General features: G+C 46.4%; 1 protein-coding gene across 4 annotated transcripts in view; it reads left to right on the forward strand.

Moving 5' to 3' along the window:
* Positions 1-75: 75 nt before the first annotated feature.
* Positions 76-25405, forward strand: part of ERICH5 (glutamate rich 5) — a 29503-nt gene continuing 4173 nt past the window's right edge. Inside the window, exons 1-4 of one of the 4 annotated variants that reach the window (XM_090040403.1) lie at positions 76-209; positions 9715-10182; positions 21958-22074; positions 23395-25393. In XM_090040403.1, coding sequence (XP_089896529.1) covers positions 119-209; positions 9715-10182; positions 21958-22074; positions 23395-23468 — 750 coding nt within the window. In that variant the 5' untranslated portion in view covers positions 76-118 and the 3' untranslated portion in view covers positions 23469-25393. Of the gene's footprint in view, positions 210-9714; positions 16307-21957; positions 22075-23394; positions 25394-25405 lie in introns of those variants that run through there. The other 3 variants (XM_090040405.1, XM_090040406.1, XM_090040404.1) reach the window with 3 other exon arrangements.

Consider the following 25405-nt stretch of genomic DNA (forward strand, 5'->3'; position numbering starts at 1 on the left):
ACGCCTTCCCCGGGCAGCTTGTCAGGGGCCGGGCCGGGCACTCCCCCGGCTCATAAGGCCGCGCCGGAGCCGTAGACCCCGCGGAGCGGGCTGGCGGCGGCAGCCTCTCGCGGGCACCATGGGCTGCTCCAGCAGCGCCCAGACGCGGAGCCGGGACAGCGGCCGCCCCGCGCCCAAGTCGCCCGGCGCCAACGGGCTGCAGCCGTGTGGTGAGTGGCCCCGGGGGTCTCCTGGCCCGGGCGGGAGCGGAGGCTGCCCCGGGGCCGGCCCAGCGCGCTGCCGTCAGCCCAGAGCCGAGAGCGGCTCCTGGGGCAGGTCCCGCACGAGGCCGGCGGGTGCCTCGCGGCTTCGCCCCGTGGGTGGGCTGAGCAGGCGGGGCTGCTAGAAGGAACCCAGCGAGGAGCCGCCCCCCCGCCCGGTTACAGGACCCGGCAACAGCTCAAGGGCCCCTTCGCCTCCTCTCTCGCACACGCAAAAGAAGAAAGGGGGGGGACACGACACCTATTTTTACCTAGAAAGCTGTGACGAGCAACTGTAGGGTATTTTGAAGCAAAACTAGTAATAACGTCCCAAGATCTTTAGCCTAGAAAGGAATTGCTGGAGGAACTGGCTCTAAGTTCTTCAAAGCCAGAGGCAATTCTTTGTTGTTGGGTGTTTATGGCACCAAGAAGCATCCACAAATTTAACTTTAGCTACCTACATCTTCCACATGGCTAAACCAGCATGACTTGACACAGCTGAATGAGTTAGTTCCATTTTATTGCGTAGTTCAATTGTATTCCTTTTTTGCAGTGATGACAAATAGTTACTGTTTTCAGATAAAACAGTGTATTATCCTTTTAGATGGTGAAATGATTGTCCCATTTGCAAGGACTGCTTTTATAATAGTGTATTATCACTTTTCATTGTTCTTGTCAATATATTTTTCATAGAAATAGTTAATATGTATCTTATATTTCATTGTTTTATAAATGCTACCTGATCACTGTAAGCTAAATCTCTTCCCCCTGAAGTCATCGATGGAGTTGTTACTGATCAGGAGCAAGGTCAAGTGACCTTAAAGGGATTTTAAGTCCAATCCTGCAATCTGTTCGTATTGCTAGAATTTAAAGTTTGAGTGAGTGAGGGTCTCCAGATCAAGAAGAAGTATTCATGGCAAGTGAGATTTCTGAAGTACCTGCGTTGTTTAGGCAGTCAGTGTGGTAGAGATGATATCTTCTTTGTTAGATCAACTAGACAGTTGCAAACAAAACTTTTCTTTTTGCTTTGAGTTGCTTAGGAGCACAGGTTCCATTGACTTTGTTATAAAAGGAGCCCTGGCATCAACCTTCTCCCACTGGAGAATCAGAGAGGGGATTGAATAGCAGTCTTTAACTACCTGAAGGGAGGTTTGAAAGAGGATGGAGCTGGACTGTTCTCAGTGGTGACATGTCAGAACAAGGAGCAATGGTCTCAAGTTGCAGCAAGGGCAGTTTAGGTTAGATATTAGGAAGACTTTTCTCACTAGGAGGGTAGTAAAACCCTGGGACAGATTACCCAGAGAGGTGGTGGAATCTCGCTTCTTGGAGGTTTTTAAGACCTAGATAGACAAAGTTTGGCTGGGATGTTCTAGTTGGGAATGGTCCTGCTTTGAGCAGGGGGTTGGATTAGATGACTTCCTGAGATCCCTTCCAGTCCGCATTTTCTGTATTTCTATGAAATGCTGGGCTAATCATCACTGAGCTGGTTTGCAGCAGCAGACCAGTGCAAAGTGGTTTTGCTGGTCTGCATAATCTGGTCCCAGACACCACCGTGGTAAGCATACAGGTATGTTGGACCAAACAATCCAACAATCCAGTGAAAAAGTAGAAGTAAGGAACAGCGGGATGAATTAGGTTCCATAAAGTCTTATTCACATACAGGGTTTACATTATACAGTTACTTCTCTGGACCTGATTATGACTGGATAAATCAATGAATATTTTACCATTGACTTAAATGAGACAGAAATAGGTCTATTGATGTAATAAGAAGTATTTCTGTGACTTTCACTGGCATTTTTGTTCTTAAATTACTCTGGTACTTTTGAAGATCCCACCTTAATATGAAAAATGTTTTTCTTTTGTTGAATAGGATAGTACATGTATATGTTTGCATAGAAATGTTCATACATTTAATTTTTTTCTTAGCTTAAAAGAGAGGATGTTTTAATAAAATCCTGAATGACAACATAGTAGTATTTGATTTTTTTTTTTTTTTTTTTTTTTTTAGTTAACTAATGCAAAGACTGAATATTTCACAGATTGAAATATTCTACTTTGTATTTCTGAAATATATTTACTCTTGTTAGTAACATTTTATCAGTGTTTGAGCCAAATTCTTCCTTTTGGGTATACGTGAGTGGCTGCCATCTCTTTCAGTTTATGTATTTTTAAATGCAGTTTGTCTGTGTTAATAAGCAATTGGTCTTCATTCTTGAATATTTTGTTTCTAATTTAGAGTTGATTCCTGCTGTTGGTCCTATTGTGCAATGTCCTGTAAAAAATTAGTTGTTTTGCATAAAAATAAATTGTATGATGTAATTGACCCTGCTATCCATGTGGGATCTGTTTCAATTCAGTATGTGCATTCCTGCCCCATTTAAGACAATGGACCTTAAAACCCTGCTGGCATAATTTGAGCAGGATCAGGTTATTTTGTGTCTAATCAGTAGCATACCAGAGAAGGGGAAATGGCCCTGGGTATGGCGGATGGCAGGGGACACAAAAAATAGCAGCAGCTGAGCTAGTGTCCCGGCCACTGCCATTGTAACAGAGCCCCTGAAGTTATCCTGTCCACTCTGCCACCCAGGGTGCTCACGCATCCCGTTACACCCCTGGGTCTAATTACATGAGCATGAGGTATCTATGTGACTGATGTTTTGTAGGATCCTTAACTTGTTTAGACATATCCTCCCTTACTTTTGAGTGACTGAATCATCAAAACCTTACCCTCACTTTTCATGGTATTGAATTATTTGTTCCATGCACTGTCAGTTTTAAAGGGTCTTTATATGAAGCCTGGGACTTTAGAGACCAGGTTGCTCAAAGTGCTCTACCTGCTTGTCATTGTTCTGTTGGTAGCATCTGGCTTGGTGAGGATTAGCCCAGGGCATGGAAGATCCTTCTGTGGTGCAGAGCTGAGACAGGGGCTCGTGTCACAGTCTTGGCTTGCTTTCCAGCTTAAGAGGAAACAACCTTCAGGTTTTAGTCACCTTGGTGTGTACAGCCCTGGTCTCCATTTTGTGCAGTTCAGCTGCACTCTAGCACGATTCTTCATTTTCCATATCTGCCAAAGATTGCATATTCATAAGCCTTGTGATAAGTTTTGCGATTATTCTGATTCAGTATTTGAAATCATTAGTTTTCTGCATCTGGTCCTGCACATATTTACACTCATTAGCTGAGCCCCTCTACTCATGTCCCTGGGATGAAGTACAATTTTCTTGCGCAGGAGTTGGCATCGTATGGACACTGCCACTGAATACCACAGATCCACCCCAAGGAGCTGGGGGTGTTCAGTGGTATTCAGTGGCAGAGTGGGGATTCATTTGTGCTGGGTTCAGGCCATGAGGAATCATGCCTGCATCAGGGGGTGTAGGGAAACAGTGGCCGGGAAATGCTGTGATGGCAGTGGCTGCTTGGCCAAAACACTGGCCTACCTTGGACCTGAGCTGGGTTGTTCCAGTCTATGGCTACAAAAACATTGCCAGCCACTGCCCTTGGGTAAAAGTTATCAGAACTGCACCCTTTCTTTGTATCTGATGGTGGATGTTCTATGCATTGATACTTTGTCTGTTTGTACACTTTCATCATAAATTTTAATTTTTCTAAAATTAAAATATATTAAAGATATTTTAAAAATATAAAGTGTTAACAAATAAAAACCTAGGATTTCGGACTAGCCCAGGGCTTGACACGACACCTCGTTCAATGAGTGACAAAAAGGCTTTATTTACTACAAGTATTCAAAATCAAGTCAAGTGAGCCCAAACCAAATCAAAGTCCGGTAATTAGCTATGAGGTGATAATTTCTCACCGAAGAAGTGGTCTGTTTCTTTTCAACTTCTCAAATAAGTCAGGCACATCAGCTACTGGTTTCGGAGAGATTTCTCACTCTTGAAGCATGCACGCTGTTTTCTGTTTTACTGCCTTTTTATTCCCTCAGCTTAGCATCTTCAAAACATTCTTTTACTTGCATAAATCAAGAGTGAGTCCCAAGCAGTAATTGACAGGAAAATCCTGTTAATTAACCTGCTCATTACTAGTAATCACAAATTTCTAATTTAAATGAGTTACCTTCTTCAGTAACAAGAGGTTATCCAGTTTGGAACGTATCAAGAAACTGATTAACAGCCAGGAAAACATATGCAATCTTTGGATTAAATCAGGAGGAGACATCTATCACACATGGAGAATGTCTCTTCCTGCACATAAACACAAGTTAGGCACAAAAGAAATATTTACTATACTAATTAATCAAGGATAGACATTTCATGTGGTTACACACCAGACAACTAGGAGGATGCCTGAAATCATCTTGAATATAGCAAGATAAGCTGGAAGAGATACTTCATTATTTCTTCTCAGATGGCCTAGCCATGAACTCACATCCTTTTGCGTTGTGCAGTTAGCATCAGTATTCTGTATTTTAACTTTTATGAGTAGACCTGAGCTTAGCATGAGTTTCAGAGTCATCAAAAGCCAAATCCTGGTTTTAGCTCATGTTCAATGTATATAAAATCTAAATGCAGCCCAGTTGCTTCCACAGAGCTGCTGCACATATCTTTAAAGATGAATGTTGTATTAGCCAAACATGCCTTAATCTAGTAGATGGCAGAAAGTGAGTTTGACAGACAGGGGAGACAATAAGGTCAAGGAGGAAGAGCTCTTTCCCCACCACTACTAAATAATTGATGGAAATGGATAATGGACCTTCCATCATGCACAGAGAAGCTTTGGAAGATATTTTATCTGCCTGAAGTATAATTTTTGCACCTTTCTTTGTGGGGCTCCCTGACTCGAGGCCCACACCTACAGAGCTCTCTGACGTAAGCATTATAATGAACATCAACAGCTTGGGATAAAGTATAAACAAATTTAATATAAAATCCTGTTTGTCTTCCTTTATTTTTATTGAATTTTTTTTTACCTATTTCCTTTAATTATGTATGTAATAGTTTAGTCATTATACACTTATAAAGATTCTCAATATAGTTATTTTCCAGACTGTAAAAAAAGAATTCCTGCACATACTAATTCTTAGACTTCTGTGTCTTAAAATATTTCATTCCTTACAGCTGAGGAGTTAACAGCAGGTTCATAAGTGGCTATTATAATTCAGAGTGCTAGATGGAACAGTCTAAACCAGTACACCTCTGTATAGAAGAGCACACTGAATATTTCATCAGAAGTTTCATTCCTGATAGCGTGCCTGTTGTTTTGGTTCATTTTGTCAACATGCCAAGGCCAAATTCTTCTTCAGTTTCACTGCAGATATTAGTACTCTTGTACATGAGCAGGAAAGGGCGTGTAAAGGAGACTGAGATTATTGAATATGAGGTATTTTAATTATTTCATTTCAAGGAGTTTTGTTGGCAGAGGTTATGAGGCATAATGAATACTTAATAGTATGATGATAATACATTGCAATGTATAAAAACAAGGAAATAGTTGGACAAATTGGGGATCTTACTAACCAGGAGATATTTTATTTGCTATCTGATTTCATTTAGTAGGAAAAAAGGTATTTTGAAAGACTCCTCTAAATTTTGTTATGGAAAAATGTATTTAACTAAAATAGAGTGTGCAGAATTTTGGGGCTCTTTCAGTAGATCTATAATAAAGATCTTGAACGGAAAACATGCAACTGCTGTCTAATGGGCATATTGTTGTGGGAACTACCTACCTAAATTTTCTGCCATCATTGAAGATTAGCATTTATAATGCCTGTAATTTTAATTATTTTAAAAGTGCTGACAGGCATATGATGGTCATTCTTTGGAGAATGGACATATTAAGCTGACAAATTGGAGGTCTCCTTCTATAAAAGAGAATTCACCCTAGTTTGGAAGAAAGCAATGGAACATTTATATATTTTTAGCAGTATTGAATGCACATGGCATGACATCACTCTAAAATCTATACTTATTTTGTACATGTTATATAAAACCTATTGAGGATAGGTTGTAATGTATGTTCAGTTGGTCTCTAGACACTAGAGAGGACTTCTAGTAAGAATCCTTGAAATGTATTTCTTTTGTCGAAAATGCTCATTGTTTCCAATAAAATGCTGATTGCAGATCCATATAATAAGCTCACTCTATCCATTTCTCAGGCCCCTGCTAGACATGTAAATAAAGGTATGATGGGATCTGATGCACAATCCACACAATTGTGTTTTTTGACATGCTACATGTGGCATTAGGCATAACTGTGGGATTACGTGTCAGAACACATTATACCTTCTTGCCCGTGTAGGGGGAACCTGGGATTGTGGTGATAATCCTGGGCTCTCCCTGCACTCTCATGTAGCAAGCTTTCTGAGCCTGGGAGCCCATCAGCTGACCTGCAGGCTCCCAGGTTTGAAGGTGCATGGTGTGTCCCTGTAACTGGGAGCTCCGGTCACTTGCAGGGCTCCCAGCCACATCAGGCCACACATTCATAGGCATCATAGGAATCCATCACAAAATTGTTATACATATTTTGTGGAATAACTTTGTGGCTTATTTTTCATTTTATTATTCCATTAATTGATAGAATGTGTAGCCAGGTCACAACTCAAAATGTGATTTAACTGGTTAATCATGTCTTGAGTGTAATATGTCATGGGGACCCTTAGGGCCAAATGATTTCTGAGGAGGATAAAATTGCAAAATATGTATAGAAAAGGCTAAAACAATAAATAAAAATGGGGGGGAGAAAGGAATTGCTTTCTTATGAGCACATGTAGGGCTTGAGGATGGTGGCAAAGGCAGAATGTTCTGTTTCCAGAAGACTGAGTATGTGGGAAGAGAGCCTTTGGAAATAGAAGGCATCCCCCTTCCACTGCAAAAGGAAGAGGGGAGTTTTGCATCATTGCTATTCAGTTCTTGGCTGGGGAGATGTTGTGATTCCCTCATCTGCTGTTGGGAGGGAGAAGTCCTATTTTTAAAAATTTCTGCTCATTTTGGGTTCCTCCATTTTTGGTGTCCAAACTGAGATACTGTAAACAGGCCTGATTTTAACAAGTGGTGAATATCTGTCTTGTAAATCCAATAACTATTTAATGCAGAATACATAAGCAGTCCCAAGGGCTGGAACCAAGGTCTCGCTCTCTCCCATGGGGACACCTTTGCCCACTGTAGCTACAGAATCGGACTCTGTTCCTTGTTTTCTGGCCCCAGGAGTCTTGTATTCTTGGCTTCAATAGAAGGGCTGGAGGATGTCTAGCCCAGTCCATAGACTAGTGACTATGATGCTTTTCCAGTAGTGGAAAATGTGGGTCCCAACTTTCCTCAAGCTGTGAAGGACCTTGAGCCCAAGTCCTCCACTTCCTAGGCAAGTCCTCTAACTATTAGGTAGTTGGGCAAAAACTGGGCAAATCTGCTGTCTCTTCCTCCCCCTGCCTTTCATGCTGCCTGTGGAAATCCCATCCAAAAGGCATATGCATGTCCTACTTCGAATGGAGATGCTTAACTCGCTACTTTTTAATTTAATTCATGGGCATGTACACCATTACCATGACTAGGTGCCTTTTTGACTGTGAACCAAGGTGACTCTGGATGAAGCCCCAGTGGCTGAGTGTACTCCACCCTAATCTCACTGGGGACCTCAGCTGGTGGCTCCTCCTTGGAGCCATCACCATGGCCATGTATGTGGTAAGCTTTACGGATACCCTGGTCTCCTGCGCCTTTTGTGGGCAGAGGGAGACCCTGGTATACATGACCCTCAAGTGCACCAGGCTGCAGCCTCTCCACCTCTGGAACCTCCTCCTGAGGTTCTGGATTAACTTTATCCCCCACCTCTTTATTTTTGGACTCCCCATCCATGGCCCCACCAAGTCCTGGGACCTCCTGGTCAACCTCCTCCTGGTTCTGTCCAAGTGGGCCCTGTACTTGATCAGGAAGGTGCTCATGGACTGCGGGCCTGCTTTCTTCTTCACTGGTCTGCACATGCCTCCAAACGGAGCACCACTGGGCAGTGTCCAGCAGTTCCTTGGATGCCTTTGAGGACTAGTGGACACGGCCCAGGGGGCTCTGCTTAGTGGCCCCCTCAGGAGCACTCATTCTCATGTTTTGACCCTCACGTCACTCCTGTCCTGTTTTTTTGCCTTTGTTGTCCCAAGAATTCTGTTGCGTCTTTCACCCATTGGCCCCACACAGTAGAAACTATTAGCTGGGTGTGCCTGAGGGCCAACGGTACTTGAAGGATACAAATAAATAGGTGCTATCAGGTCAAGCATGGCCTAAGACTCTTTGCACATTTTAACTCCCAGCTTTCAGTGTCCTTGGCCCACTTCCAATTTTTCTGGCAAATTCTTATAGACTGAGAGCAGCATTCTTCATATGTATTCTGCTTAGAAAGTTATTTTCAGCATATGTAGCTGCTTTTGGTTCTCTACTGTTGCCACTCTTTTGGGTCAGCTGTCTTAACCCAATATGCATTTCAGCCAATGACTTGGTGACCCCTCTTAAGGGTCTGCTTCAAATGAGCACCTCTAGAAATATAGTCTCTCCTCCTGGACCTCACAGAAGTTCGTTTTCCCTTAAATTCACTTTGGTAAATCCTTGATCTCAAAGGCAAGCAGACCTAGACTTGTTAAAAGCAAGACGTATTACATTCTTCAGCCATTTACTTTCATGTATAAAAACTATTGCATAATTCTTCTGACAGCTCTCATCACTGTAATCATTTCGGCAGAAAATACAATTTGTCAGCATCTTGTAATTATGATATGAACAAATTTTCCTCATAAGCCGCCTAAGGCTTTTTTTTGTCATCGTGTTTTTTGTGAGACACTTAAATCCAATTTCTTGTCAAATTTAATTTGGCAAGCTATTAAATCAGCCTGATCAAGTGGTCTTAATTTGGTATCTTATTGTGTGACTTTTTCAAGTTCTAATGTAGGGTGTCCATCATATCGGATGTTTAAAAGTCATTTTGCTCTGTTTCCATGTGGCTTTCAGACCCATTGCTTTATTTATTTAGTAATCTGTTTGCAGTGGAAAATTATTCACAGAATTTTTAAGTTCTAAAAAAAATGGCAGCCCATTTGTAAACCTAAGGATCCTACCCATGCACATTCAAGATAGAAAAGTCTCAGCACACTGGCTCCATATTTCTGTACCAGAAATTGTCAGGTAGGTCTGATTTGGTCATAGCTTCCCCTTTAGTTTAGGGCCTTGCTGTCAATAACAGTAGTAGAATGATTTGTTAAAAGTGTGTATCTCCTTAATACATATATTTTCCATGTAAAAAAACCCTGAAATTATTGTTGATCTAATAGCAGAACGACCCCTTATGGCTAATTCAAAAGAATAATGAAACTATCAAAGAGTAATCCTTCTACCAAAATAACAACTAGTTCGTGGATTGTGATATGAACTGCACAGGTGCTATCATGTTCTAGAACTGATCTAGTTAAACACTTTCTTATTTAATAATTTATGTCTTCTTTTTCTCATTTTTATTATACAATAAATAAAACTGACACCAGATGAAAGTACTCCAGTTGCTGATGAAAATGAAACTATACCTGACCAGACAAAGCTAGACCCGATCCAGGATGTGGATGTCACCTCTGAGGAATCAAAAATGAATGAGAGTTTCCCAGCAGAGGCAACAGAAGCTTTGGTTCCAGCACCACCAAAAAATGATTCAGGCAGTGAAGGAGTAGATCCCAGATCTGGGGAGAGCACTGGGCCAACACCTGAAGGACTGGTAGAGGATGCTGGTCAACTGTCTACAGGTCTGGAAGAAGGCACAGACTTACTGCCTGCAGGAGCAATGGAGATCATAGAGCTGGCACCAGCAGGATCACCAGCAGAAGGCATTGGGTCACTGCTGAGGGTACCAGCAGAGGACATTGGGCTGCTACATATGGGACCAGTGGAGGGAAATCTCAGCCCTGTAATAGAAATCACCAAGGAAGTACAAATTAATGAAGAGGATCAACTAATTGAGGGTAATATTGGTGCTTTGGTAAATTTAGGAGGGCAATGTCTATCATCAGAAATATGTGTGCAGTTCCCATTGACTTCAATCAAGGGTTGTATGAGAGCAGAATTTAATCCACAAAGTTCATACAAAGGAGTGTATGGAATGGTGTGGTTGGCAAAGCCTCAGACCCAGAAGTCAAAACTGTGAGAAACCTTCTCAGCATAACCAGTGGTTGATCATACTCCCTGCTTTTACACCCCTTGTTTTCCAGGGAGACTAAACAGTCCTTCACATGCTTCATTTAAATGATAAGGGTGTGTTTTTTCAGACTAAATGTATTTGCATATCACAGGAAGGAAGAGCCTGGCAACTACAGGCCAGTCGGCCTCACTTCTGTCCTGGGGAAGGTCTTTGAAAAAATTATCAAGGGCCACATTTGTGAGAGCCCTGCAGGGGAAGTGATGTTGAGGTGTACCAACACGGGTATGTGCCAGGTCGATCCTGCCTGACTAACCCGGTCTCTTTCTATGACCAGATAACGAAAAGCTTAGATGTGAAGGAGGAAGTCGATGTCATCTTCTTGGACTTCCAGAAGGCCTTTGACACAGTGTCCCACCCAATTCTGGTGGGCAAGCTGAGGGACTGCGGCATTGATGAATGCACAGTCACATGGGTGGCAAACTGGCTTCATGGGCACACCCAGAGGGTGGTGGTGGATGGGTCGATATCGACCTGGGAGGGTGTGGGCAGCGGAGTCCCCCAGGGCTTGGTCCTCGGGCCAGTGCTGTTCAATATCTTCGTTAGCGATCTGGACGAGCGTGTGGAAAGCACCCTGTTCAAGTTGGCTGATGACACCAAGCTGTGGGGTAAAGTGAATACACCGGCAGGCAGGGACTGCATCCAGGCAGACCTGGATAGGTTGGAGAAGAGGCGGATCTGAACAGGATGCAGTTCAACAAGGACAAGTGCAGGGTGCTGCACCCGGGGAGAGGGAACCAGCATTATGGTTATAGGTTAGGGGCTGACCCTCTCGGCAGCACAGAGGCAGAGAGGGATCTTGGAGTCAATCCTGACTCCAGGATGGATATGAGTTGCCAATGCAATGAAGCAATAGGCAGAGCTGACCGTACCCTGTCGTACATCAACAGGGGCATCACTAACAGGTCCAGAGAGGTCTTGCTCCCCCTCTATGCAGCACTGGTCAGGCCGCAGCTGGAGTACTGTGTCCAGTTCTGGGCGCTGCACTTCAAGAAGGACATGGAGAACCTGGAGAGGGTCCAGAGAAGGTCACTCGTATGGTTGAGGGTCTCCATGGCCAGCCCTATGAGGAGAGGCTGAGGGACTTGAATCTCTGCAGTCTCCGCAAGAGGAGACTGAGGGGGGGGATCTTGTGGCTGCCTACAACCCTATCAGGGGCCACCAGCAGGGACTCGGGGCAAGTCTGTTCACCAGGGCCCCCCTTGGAGTCACCAGGAACAATGGCCACAAGCTGAGGGAGGATAGGTTTAGGTTAGATATTAAGAAGAACTACATCATGGTAAGGATGGCCAGAGGCTGGAATAGACTTCCCAGAGAGGTGGTGCTCTCACCTTCCCTGGAGATCTTCAAGAGGAGACTGGATAGGCACCTGGCTGGGGTCTTATGACCCCTGCCACCCGCAGTGCTCCTTCCTGCCCATGGTAGGGGGTCAGACTAGATGATTTGTCTAGGTCTCTTCTGACTCATTGAGTCTATGCATTTGTATCACAAAAAATGGCCCTCTGAAATCGGTGTGCGAATCTTAAACCAGAAGGCTAATTTTCTATCAAGGATAGAAATGTGGAGATGCTGTAATAGCTGTTATGTCCCCTTCTCTCTCCGCTTGCCAGCTGCAAGAAGGACGGGGAAGAGTCCAGTCCTCAATAGTAAGTTTTAATCCTTTCACAGACATTGCTCATTGGCAGTTGGTTTTGGCTGAGCCGTCAAAAGCTGCTACCAATTCAGCAGTAGCTGCGAGAAGGTTGAAAATGTAGCTTTTGCCTGAGCAGCAAAGAGAGGGTGAGTGAACTGACAAGTCAGCTCCGCCCCTGCTTCATGTGGCTGTAAGCCTGGAAGAGTATTTTTTTCTTCATTCTTTCTTCCCAAACTAGATGCATGTCTTATTTAGGGGTGTGCTATATTCAAGGAAATATGGTACTGAGATGTGCTGCTCAACATCCTCAGTGACCAAATGCCCTGTTATTTGGTTTATTGTATAACTGATGTAAATACTCCAGTAGTGCTGTTATGGAAGAAGTGGGGTCTCTGCAAATTGTAGAATAGAAGGGCCATTTCATATATTGTTTTATTTGTAAAGCACCTGTAGTGTGCTGGATGCAATAAATCTAAACAGTGGCATCAGGCTAAACACAAAACCTTTTACCATTCAGTGAGTTATGCTATCTCTGGGCGCATGCAGCAAGAACAAGTTTGTTATTTTCCCAGCTAAATACTGCTCTACAGTATTTCTCTTTGGTATAACTTGGAATTATGTTAGGGATATAGTTGGTTTTATGATACTGAGCACTGATATCTTTCTTGCTACTGTTCTATCAATTAAAAAAAAATCATACACACTAAATGGAGAAAGTCCCCAAGTCTTACAGGACTGACTACTAAATAAGTGGGAAAGCATGAGACATGAGACATAGGTGTAAGAAAAGGAGTCTGGTGCATGATTTCCTAATGGAGAGCAAAAGTAGATATCTGGAGAGGACTATCAAGTACGGAGCTCAAAGGAAGGGTGTTTTCATTTGGGGTGCCTCAGAAGGAGGAGTATGTATTGCGAGTCTGGGAATCTCATACAAATCCTTCCCCTTAAGTTCGAGGTTCAAGGGAGTGCTTGAACCTCATGCTTTCCTGCTTATCATACAAGGCCCGTGTATCATGTACACAGAGTAGGAAATTGTCTATGTGATGCAGCTGCTGATACCACAGCTTTGCCAGACTTAGGAGAAATGTGACACGGGACCAGCTTCACTAGACCATCTTTCCACATGCCAGTAGCTCTGCCAGCACAAACCCTTTTCAGATGTTGCTGATATAGCTATAATAACTAGGGACCATGGTCCTTCATATCCTGGGCCGCCTTAGCCTCCAGACTTCAGGTTGGGGAGGACCGAGTTAGAGAGGTTCTGGAGGGGCTGGACGTGTTCAAATCAGCGGGTCCAGATGCTCTCCACCCCAGGGTGTTAAGGGAGCTAGCAGGGGTTATTGCAGGGCCCTTGTCACGGCGTTACAAGCGTTCGTGGTGTTTGGGACAGGTGCTAGATGATTGGAAGATAGCCAATGTGGTCCCCATCTTTAAAAAAGGGAGGAGCTGGGCAACCATAGGCCCATCAGCCTTACCTCAATCCTAGGGAAACTCTTTGAGAAGATCATCAAGGAGCACATCTGCGATGGGCCGTCCTCAGGGATGATGCTCAAGGGCAACCAGCACGGTTTCATTAGGGGCAGGTCATGTAGACCAACCTGATTGCCTTTTATGATCAGGTCACAAAAGCCTTGGATGCAGGTGTTACCGTGGACGTAGTCTTTCTGGACTTCAGCAAGGCCTTTGACACCGTCTCCCACCCCACCCTCATCAAAAAACTAGGCAACTGCAGCACTGATGCCTACACAGTCAGATGGATTGCAGATTGGCTGAAGGGTCGCAATCAAAGGGTGGTGGTGGATGGGCCGTATTCGACCTGGGGAGAAGTGGGCAGCGGCGTCCCCCAGGGTTCGGTTCTTGGGCCCGCACTGTTCAAACTCTTTATCAGCAATTTGGACAATGGGGTGAAAAGCACCCTGTTTAAATTTGCTGATGATACCAAAATTTGGGGTGAGGTGAGCACGCTAGTAGGGAGGGAAAGACTGCAGCAAGACCTGGATAGGTTACAGGGGTGGGCTAACAAAAACAGGATATGCTTCAACACTGACAAGTGTAGGGTGCTGCACTTGGGCAGTAGTAACCAGCAGCACACTTATAAGATGGGAAACTCCCTTCTTGAGAGCATGGAGGCAGAAAGGGATCTTGGAGTCATTATTGACTCCAAGATGAACATGGACCGACAATGCGAGGTCATGGTTGGCAGGGCTAACCAGACCTTGTCGTGCATCCACAGGTGCATCTCTAGCAGGGCAAAGGAGGTGATCCTCCCCCTCTATGGTCAGGCCACAGTTGGAGTACTGTGTCCAGTTCCGTGCGCCCCATTTCAGAAGGAATAACAGCCACAAGTTGTTGGAGAGTAGGTTTAGATTAGACATCCGTAAGAACTACTTCAGAGTTAGGGCAGCTAGGATCTGGAACCAGCTTCCAAGGGAAGTGGTGCTGGCTCCTACCCTGGGGGTCTTTAAGAGGAGGCTTGATGCCTACCTAGCTGGGATCATTTGAGCCCCGTTTTTTCTCCTGCCCAGGCAGGGGGTTGGACTGGAAGATCTACAAGGTTCTTTCTGACCCTACTTCTATGATTCTATGATTAGCTATGTTAGCAAAACCATGTAGTATAGTAAAGTATAGGCCAAGCCTTGGATTTCTCACTGGCTGAGGGTGCAAGGTGAGGAGTTTGTATTGTCTAAGGCAGCAGTCAGCAAGGTTTTGCTGCAATAGGCTGGATCCAGAGGCACAGCAAGTTCATTCAACTCCCAAAACAGGGTAGGGGGTGATATGCTGACCACTGTAAAACAGAGCAGGGATGGGTGGGGAAGTGGGGTGTCTTACCTGCCCCATGGCATGAGTGGCTCATGGGATGAGGGTAGAGTTCCCTGAATGGGGAACATGGCTGTTTCTGCTACTGCTACCATGCTCCTGTAGCCGATGCTGTCTTCCCTGTGCAGAGAGCTGGGGCAACAGCAGAGAAAGGGAGTCTGGCACAGCATCCCCTGGGAGCTGCCTCTGGAGCCCCATTCATTCTCCCCCTCCCCAGATATGCTGCTGGGTTCAGGGCTGACCTTGCTGTGAGAAACTCCCTGCAGGTGGGGAAGGACAATTCCACTTGCCCCTTGCCACTTAGATGCACTGCAGGGGGCAGGGGTGCTTCCATGGCTGGGAGCGCAGTCAGGGCTGCCACTCCTGCCATAGTCAAGACTCTGGTATGGTGGGATTCTGGTGCTTCTTCATATATGGTGCTGGGGCTGATGTCCTGCTCACCCTGACATAGTTACTGGCTGGATCAACCCAGATTGGGTCTGAGGTGGGCTGGTGCTTCTAGTTCAGCCACAAGAAACACGCCCCCCACTGGCTGGCTGCAGCTCAAGACAAAGTTCACCACTTCCACGGGCCACATGCTACCGACCCCTGGTCTAAGGAGTGCCATTTGCATTAGGAATCAGATTTCATAGAATAGGTGTCAGTTGTTGGGTGAAGGACATGAGTGAGAGGAACTACCACCAGCAGTTTTGTGCACTGTACGTGCCTACTGATAAAGGGAGAGACCAAAAGATCTCTGTTTCAAGTACAGTTTAGTGGCTAGGGTGACCATAATAATTTGAGGGAAATCTGGGAAGAGGTAAGGAAATATGGAACGGGGTCCCTCCCACACCACCCCATGGCTCCTGGGAGCAGAGCAGGTGGAACAGTGTGGCATTCATGTACACGTACACACAGGAGTGGGGCTGGGCAGGAGCACGCAGAGCACACACAACACACCCAACCCCATGGCTCCCCAAGCACACATCTCCCCTCTACTGCATAACAGCTATTGCCAAGTATACAATAATTATCATATTATATAATAGTGTCAGCCCTTGTACAACATATAAGAGATAATCTTAAAAGTGTTCAGAATGAATGATAACGTTTGAGACAGTTAGTTGATGCAGCATATGCAAAACCCCAAGTCACTCTTTTGGGTTTACTGTTAGCACTTACTTATGACCTGTTGCCCCAAAGTAAATTTCATAGATTTCATAGATTTCATAGACATTAGGGCTGGAAGGGACCTCGGGAGATCATCGAGTCCAGCCCCTTGCCCAAAGGGCAGGAAGTCAGCTGGGGTCATAGGATCCCAGCAAGATAAGCATCCAATTTACTCTTGAAGGTGTTCAGTGTAGGTGCTTGAACCACCTCCGCTGGCAGACTGTTCCAGACCTTGGGGGCTCGGACAGTAAAGAAATTCTTCCTTATGTCCAGCCTGAAACGGTCTTGCAGGAGTTTGTGACCGTTCGACCTCATCATCCCTTGGGGCGCTCTGGTGAACAGACGTTCCTCCAGATCCTGGTGGTCACCCCTGATAAACTTATAGGTGGCCATCTGATCACCCCTGAGCCTGCGCTTTTCCAGGCTAAAGAGTCCCATGGCTCTCAGCCTGTCATCGTAAGGTCTGTTTTCCTGACCCCTGATCATGCGCATGGCTCTCCTCTGGACTCTCTCAAGCTTCTCCACATCCTTTTTGAATTGTGGAGCCCAAAACTGGACGCAGTACTCCAGCTGCGGCCTCACCAAGGCCGAGTACAAGGGGAGAATGACGTCCCAGGATTTGCTCGAGAAGCATCTATGGATGCACGCCAGCATTTTGGTCGCTTTACTAGCCGCAGCATCGCATTGGAGGCTCATGTTCATCTTGTGGTCAATGATGACCCCCAAGTCTTTTTCTTCTGTAGTGCTAACCAACGTAGCACTGCCGAGCCTATAAGGGTGCTGCAGGTTTTTCCTCCCAAGGTGGAGAACCTTGCATTTTTTTGGTGTTAAACACCATGAGGTTCTCGTCTGCCCATTTGCTGAGCTTGTCCAGGTCAGCCTGGATCACCCGCCTATCTTCTGGCATGGATGCTTCGCCCCAAAGTTTGGTGTCATCGGCGAACTTGGCCAGTCCACTCCTGACTCCAATGTCCACATCATTAATGAAGATGTTGAAAAGGATGGGTCCAAGGACAGAGCCTTGAGGGACCCCACTGGTCACAGGGCACCATGATGAGTGACTGGCATCAATCACAGCCCTCTGGGTCCAACCACAGAGCCAATTTCCCAGCCAGCGGATCGTGGTGGAGCCAAGGCCACAACTGGGCAGTTTGGCCAAGAGGTGATCATGGGATACCAGATCAAAAGCTTTTTTGAAGTCAAGATATATGACATCAATCTCTTCTCCCTTGTCCAGGTGATAGGTCACCTGGTCGTAGAAGGAAATGAGATTGGTCAAACAAGACCTACCCGCAACAAACCCATGCTGGCTATCCCTTAGAATGTTAGCCTGGGCCAGTCCCTCAAGGATGGCCTCCTTAATAAACTTTTCTAAGATCTTCCCCAGGATAGAAGTCAGGCTAATGGGCCTGTAGTTAGCCGGATCCACTCTCCTCCCTTTCTTGAAGATCGGCACCACATTGGCCTTCTTCCAGTCTTCGGGCACTACACCAGAGCGCCAGGAGTTTTCAAAGATCCGTGCCAGGGGCTGGGCTATGACGCTCGCCAGCTCCTTGAGTACCCTGGGGTGCAGGTTGTCAGGGCCAGCTGACTTGAAGGTATCCAGCTTCTCAAGGTGTTCCTTCACGAGGTCAGCATTGATGGAGGGTAGGGGATTCCCCTCACCCAGATTTCCCTGTCCCATAGCAGGCATGGGCATCCCGTGTGACTGATGAAAGACTGATGCAAAGTACCTATTTAATAGGTTGGCTTTTTCCTGGGCGTCAGTTGTCAGTTGCCCCATCTGGTTTAGCAGGGGTCCGACATTGCCCTTGCTTTTCCTCCGGCTCCCCACATATCTGAAAAAGGACTTTTTGTTGTCCTTGATGCCTGAAGCTAGTTGGAGTTCAGTTGCAGCCTTGGCTTTCCTGGTTTGCTCCCTGCAGGACCGGACCAGCGCGGAGTAATCCTCCTTGGAGGTGAATCCCGTCCTCCATCCTTTGTAGGCTTTCCTTTTTAGCCACAGTAGGTCTGCTAGGTCTCTGGAGAGCCAGGGGGGCTGCTGTGCCTTCTTGCTGCCTTTCCTCCATGTTGGAATAGATTTAGCTTGTGCACTGAGGATCGCTTCCTTGAGAAGCAACCACTCTTCTTGAACTCCCATCTCCCTGGGGTCATGGTCCCTGAGGGCCTGACCGACTAGCCTCTTGAGCTTGTCAAAGTCAGCTTTTCTGAAGTCAAGGACTTCTGTGTTGCTGACTGACTTGCCAGCTTTACGGCGGATGGTGAAGGTGATCAGCTCGTGGTCGCTGTCACCCAACTTCCCATCAATCACTAGGTTGCCGATTAGGTCGTCCCCCGTAGCCAGTACCAGGTCAAGCAGCGCTTTGCCTCTCGTTGGCCCATAGACTTCTTGAGTCAGGTAGAGGTCATCCACGCACGAGAGAAAGCTTTGCGCCCGCTCAGATTTAGCTGTGTGATCTTCCCACAAGATGTCTGGGTAATTGAAGTCACCCATGACAACCAAGGTCCTGGAGCAAGCGGCCTCAGTCAGTTCCCGGGTGAACTCCTGGTCAAGCTCGGGACTTTGAGTGGGAGGTCTATAGTAGACTCCCACCATTGTGTCCCCTGTGCCAAATTCCCCACGAATTTTTACCCAGAGGGTCTCTAGCTGTCCATGCTGGTCGCCAACATCAGCTTGCAGGGACATGTAGCTTTCCTTCACATAGACAGCTACACCCCCTCCCCTTTTGTCAACACGATCCCTCCTGTATAGGGTATAGCCCTCTATACCCGTGGTCCAGTCATGGGTGGAGTCCCACCGGGTCTCCGTTATCCCAATGACATCATATTTCTTTGCACTGAGCAGGAGGACGAGCTTGTCCTGCTTGTTGCCCAGGCTCCTGGCATTAGTGTACAGGCAGGCAAGTGTGCCCTTGGGGGCTCTTGCCTTGCCCACAGATTGTGCCAGGGCTGGGGCAGGGGTGGGCTCCCTTAAGTGCCCCCTTAAGTGCCTTGGTCCGCTGGCTTTGCAAGGGCCATTCAGCGGGCCAGCAGGGGCAGTAGTCCCCCATCCCCCAGCGGGCTTAGTTTAAAGCCCGGTGGAGGAGGTCAGCCAGCCTGACTGAGAAGAGCCTCCTCCCCAGGGGAGAGAGGTGGAGGCCATCTCTTCCCAGCAGCTCACTGCCTCTCTCTCCAAAGAGCGGGCTGTGGTCATGGAAGCCAAAGCCTTCCCGATAACACCAGCGCCGCAGTCTTTGGTTCACCGCGTGGATCCTCCTTTCCCTCCTCAGCCCATAGCCCGAGACCGGGAGGATCGACAAAAACACCACCTGAGCTCCCAGACCCCTAAGCCCCGCTCCCAACTCCCTGTAGCGCCTCATGACCTGGCTGGGGGTGCTCCGAGCTGTGTCATTGGTGCCCACATGAATAAGGAGCACGGGGTAGTGGTTTGTGGGCCGGAGGAGCTGCGGGATCCTCTCCGCAATGTCTCGGATGCGGGCCCCCGGGAAGCAGCAGACTTCCCGGGCTAAGGGGTCGGGGCGGCAGATTGCCCCCTCAGTCCTGCAGGATGGAGTCTCCCACAACAAACACCTTACGCTTTGTCTTGGGGAGAGCGGGGGCAGTAGCTATGGTTGAGCCTGGGTTGCCTGCGGGAGCTGGCAACCGCGTGGGCTCTGCTGGGGCTGCAAGAGGTGCGAACCTGTTGCTAAGCTCCGGCGGGGCAGGGGCCTTGGTGCGGCGGGCCTTGGGGCCCTTGACCACTTTGGTCCATGCCCCTGACTGGGCAGAGCGGGAGGTCCCAGAGTCCTCCTTAGTCGCGGAGGGAGACGGTGCTCTCCCCTGCGGCTCCCGGGGGAGTAGGAGTCTATCTCCTGCTCACAGTCCCTGATGGCACGCAGTCTCTGGACTGTGGCCTGGAGCTCCTCCAGCTGGTGCGCCAGAGACCCCAGTAGGGAGCAGACCCCGCAAGGGGAGGTGGCCATGCTCCCGGGCCCCAGAGCCTGAAAAAGGGACAGGCAGCCCCCGCAGCCAAGAGCCAGGGGCTCCGTCTGCGTGCAGCCCGGAACCATGGGCTCCGTCTGGGTGGCCGTCCCTGAGGTGCCCAATGGGGGGGCCGCAGAGCCCGAGGGGACCCTCGGGGTGTGGCGCATGCCCGTCCGTGTCATGCCTCTGGTAGGCTGGCTACGGCTGGGGCTGGCTATGGCTGGGGGGGGTTCGCAGGCAGGGTCTCGTGCCCTCCCACTCCCTCCCCTGCACGAACTCCGCGCTAACTCGAGCGCCTGTTTACGCAGCCTGTTCACGCGGCTCCAGTCGCGGTGCTCCCTGGGGGGCTGGGCCAAGTAGGGTCCTGGGCGGGGGCGGGCTTGACCCGGCCGGCACCAGGCAGCGGCCTCCTCCCAGCAAGCGAGGAGTTAACCCCTTCCCACCATGAGCTTACCTCCGGCTGTGCTGGGGGTCGGCAGGGGGCTGCTGAGGGGGTGACTGGGGGGGAGTGGGGGCGCAGCGGGCTTCACCCGCGCGTCTCTCACTGCTCCGGAGCCTACCTGAGTAAAGAAATGCTTCAGCTTTGATCCAATTCTCTGTCACTGGTGAGCAACAGTGAGCAGTATAAAGTAAGTAAGAAGACTTACTCACATACTTATTTGCACACTTTTTCCATGTATGATAGTTCTTCAGAAAATACAATCATTTGAGCTTCCAATACAATAATTTCATATTTAAGACCTGGTAACACTGCTGCACAAGCAACTCCATTCACAGCCCAGTGGGGTGTGTACCAGGGAGCAGCCCATTGGGTGGGCTCCCTGGAGAAAATTGAAGCAAAAGTCCCGGATTGGTGCAGACCTGCTTGTACATGCTGGGCTCCTGACTCGGGAGCTGTACGTGCGGGTGGGTTCCTGCCAGGACTTCTGCTTCAATTTTTCTCCAATGGCCAGGATGCTGAGACCCTCTGAAATCCAGGACTGTCCCGTCCAATCCAGGACATATGGCCAACCTATTAATGGCACATGTAGTCCCTAGAATATGTTAACTCTTGAACGATGGGAATCTCTCTCACAGACATTCCAAGCTTATAGGTACTCTCTCTTTTATGTACAACTTTCTTACATGAAATGGTGATTTCTCTTTTAGAATATAGGTCTGTTTCCATAAAACACTATGTGACTGCAAGTTCTTTCACCTTCAAAATGTGTAGTCTTTCTTGCCCATCTGGCTTGGTTTGCTCAATTTAATTAGCATTTATAAGCATAATGACATGTTACTGGAAATGGAACTTTGTCTCCTATAACATGACCATATAGAAGAACATGGTTGCAGTGGAAAAACTGGTTAGTTGCCTGAAGGACATACATGGGAGCTATTTTGACTATTTATGCTTGCTTGTATCTCCATTCAGGATTCTTTTTCTGTTCAGACTCTTTACCATTTTGGTCCTGACAATAATACTCAGTATACTCTTAATTCTTATGCACTTCTTTCTGGGCATTCTATGATGGATAGACTCTTCCATTTATTTACAGAGTTTTTACATTTATTTGATTCAAACTTACAGATAGAAGAGATGACTTCTTGCTAATTTAGACTTCAGTGTTTTCTTTGTATGTGTTCTGTCACCTTATGTTCAGATATGTGACCTTGATAGCAATGTATTTACAGGTGTTTGTAATAAAATGTTTAAACATAAAATACACATCTATAATTATTAAAACTACAAAATCAGGCTTCATTTCAGAGTGTGGACAAGTACAGCATTTTATGGGTATAGATCATGCATGTACCTATAGAACTGGAAGCTGCATTGGAATCTCTTACCTATTGATTGATTCAGTTTTCAGTGTTTTTCCACATTTATAAGTGATACAGAAAACCTGACAAAACCAGATCAATAATGCAGAAAAGAGCTAGGGCACTTAATACTGTTTAAGTGTATCCTAATTTGATTTCCATGGTTACTATTCCCAGGTGAGACGGGAGAAAAAGTGGAAACTGAGATGCACAGTGAGATAGTAAGTGAGGGGAATGAAACAAAAGAAGAAGAAACAGGAGAAGCTTTGGATGTTACAGCAGCAACAGAGATGGGTATGTTGACAGAGGAGTAAAGGACTATGTGTTCTATCCTTTAGGAGACAGAAAAGCTGTACCAGTGTTGATGAACACGCTTTTCATTATCAGTTTCCAGCCACTACCTTTTTAACATATTAACTATAACTGGAAGCATATTTACCCTATGTGGTGTGTTTCGTGGGGAGTTTTTGGTAGTGATAAAGGGTAAGTTATGCTTTCTATCTGGATGTTATTTTGGTCACATTCCTATAAAAGCTAAATCTTTGCCTATTTGTCAGAAATGCTAAGCTCTAAATGCACAGTCCTGGTAGATTAGCTGCTTTGTTAAGATCTTGATCCCCTAATTACTATTTGTCAGACGAGTTCTCATGAATTAATACTCAGTCTCACTGCTCTGGGTTATCCTTTCTGGGCTGATTTATTCATCACACCTTTTTCATTAGCAACTGAACTCAGCAGTGTTATGCTGAGACTATTGTGGATCCCACAGCCAATGCAATCATGTTGTAGGCAGAAGAAAGCATGGGCTGAATAGTGTTTAAAAATATATGGGATGGGATGGAGGCTGGCAGCCACACTCCAGAAGAATTTAAAAGTACATTATAGATTTTTATTTTCCTTCATTGAACACTGTATGGAGGTATAACTCTAAAAGCCAATCACTTAGTGCCACTTTATTAAGGATACAGGGAAGCCTCAAGATGGCCAGTGGAACCCTGAAATCCACTTAGAGACATCTAACTCCCATTGTTTTCAAAACGTGGGGGGGAGGACAGGGGGCCGTGGGAGGAGGGGGAGAAATGGGACAGGGGAAGGGAAAGAGACCCTGTTACCATCATGTCTCCTTTGCCCAGTGAATGTTGGAGCAAGCACTGAAACCACGATTCCCCTTTCTAGATGAGTGCTCTGAAGACTGGCCTATGGGGTTTGGCTCATTTGCCCTCCAGTCCATGCAAAATGAAACAACTTCACTGGAAGGGAAACTCTGCCCCATGTTGTCCTAAAATCTGCTGGTAGAGCACTCATTTGGGAGATAGGCAATGTAGGTTCTTTTCTCCTGTGTCCGACTGCATGCGCTGCTGACCTTTGAACTCTGTAACTTCCTCTGGCATTACTTTGTACAGGGGAAGTGTGGTACATGTGCTGTGAGAACATAAAATCATAGAAAATTAGGGTTGGAAGCAACCTCAGGAGGTCATCTAGTATAATCCCTGGGTCAAAGTAGAACCATCCTCAACTATATCATCCCAACATCCAGCAGATCAGGGTGTGCGGGCAATGTAAGTGCAAAATACCTAGTTTGATCCTCACTGCCACACGCTTGCATTTTCACAGACCTCCATTTTGCATATTGGTTTCTCTTCTACCCAGGAGACGATAAGACACCAGCAGGCTCTTCCTATGCCTGAAGATGGGTGTTTGGGCCTGAAAGCTTGCAAAGAACATTTTTTTCCAACTATTTGTTGGTCTAATAAAAAATATCACATCTACCTAAAGAACCTTGTCTGCCTATGTCTTTAGACCAACACGGCTACAGCCAACAACCCTAAATACCTAGTTTGTGAATCTTGATCGAGTCAGGTACCTACCTGCTCAGCAGCATCAAGGCTTTAATAGGGTTGGCCAAGCCCACCAGCTGACTCTTAATTGCTTACAGAATTTTGTGGTAGAAACATAGGCTCTTAAAGACCCTAGGTTATCCAGCATTAGACAGCAGCTGAGCAGAGCTTTGAGGATTTAAATTGTGGACATATGCCTCAGTTACAGCACTTTCTTTGGCACCTAAAGTTTTGTCAACACAGTGCAATGTAATGTCTTGTAGAAAACCTGAGGTAAATATGTTGGCATAGTAGGCTGCTCAGGCTAATCATTAGTGTGGCTATATTACTTTGTCCAGTAGAAACAAAGGCTTGTCTCAGTTTCTGAGCTAGCTTCATTTTTAGTCTATTAATTAAAATAAAAATGGGGCTGCCATGATTTTACAGAGTAGCATATTTCATTCTGTTTGTTGCTGTTTGAACTATTGTGGCAGGGTTTCTCCCTCCATTCTTGAGGCAGAGAGACCTACACTGAACCAAGTGAATAAAACAAGAACTGAGATTGTGTAATGATTTTATTGTAAGTGGAAATTCTAGCACCCAAAACAACATTCTAGGTAATGTTAATCGCTTTTGAAATCTACATCTGATCATGCAGAAAAGGACAAGTCCTCCCTTTTTCAGCGTGCTGCCATTATTGAGTTACTTACTGGATAGTGTCCAGGATTTTTTTCCCCCCAATCTCCTTTCAGTTCAATAGAGAATAGCCTTAGAAGCCCAGATAAGTGCTGTGAGCTAGTCATTCATATATGCTTCAAGCTGTGGAGTAGGGGTTCAGCACATAGGGCACATCCAAATGAGTGCAGACATTTGTTTCCCTGGGGACAAGTAGCAGCAACACACCTTGTGTCACTGCTAATTGTCCCTGGGAAAAGCAGGTGCCACTCATGCTCTATCACGCATTAGGTTACCCCAGATGGGATAGGGGACGCTGGGGCCAGTAACTATGCTTGCTTGAGCAGCCTTCCATGGGGGCCTCTCGGGGCTGCAGCTATAGTGGGAAGCCTGGCTGGGAGCCAGTGTGGCTCTGACAGGCCAGGCTCCAGCTTTGGGTGGTGCACACTGCCACCATGTGCACCACCCTCCTTTTTTCTGGCATGGATATTTTTAAAAACACAACAACCCTGCACTGCAAGGTACCAGCCTGTATGTGCGGTATGTGGCAGACGTCCATGCTTGTCTGGATGTGGCCATAGGTATGCAAACTTGTTTTAAAATTTGCTCCTTTGCCAGAATCGGGAAATCAGAGGCAGAGAGGCTGGAGGGATTTCTGCTCTCCAGCTTTGGTGACAGCTGAGCACCCACACAGCATTCATCAACTGTCCATCCTACTCTTTTCTTCCTCCCTCCTTTGGGCAGAGAAAGGGGGGAAAGGAGTGGCGAGCAGGGCACTGTGGGATGCTGGAGGATAGAAAGACATCCCCATAGTCACATTTTAGTGCACCATACAGACATTGCATGTGACACTATAAAAAGTAGCACTAAGCGAAGTTCCCGTTTCATCAGGAATGTTTTTGTGGTGCCTTCACCATTTTTTAAGTGCCACAGTGGACACTGTTTGCTCAACTTTTTGTAGTTTTGTAGACAAATATAGCATCTGTCCCTGGTCTTTGAGGGACCTGGATATTAGCATGGGAATAGAAAACCTCTTCAGGACATACCATATTAAAGGGTCTGTTTCATTGAGGGCACTTTTAAAATAACTCTTAACATACCATAGATCATGAATTAACTTTTTTATATACATA

The sequence above is a fragment of the Crocodylus siamensis genome, chromosome 3 (genome assembly GCF_052110815.1).
Source record: "Crocodylus siamensis isolate JL-2025a chromosome 3, ASM5211081v1, whole genome shotgun sequence".
Taxonomy (NCBI): domain Eukaryota; kingdom Metazoa; phylum Chordata; order Crocodylia; family Crocodylidae; genus Crocodylus; species Crocodylus siamensis.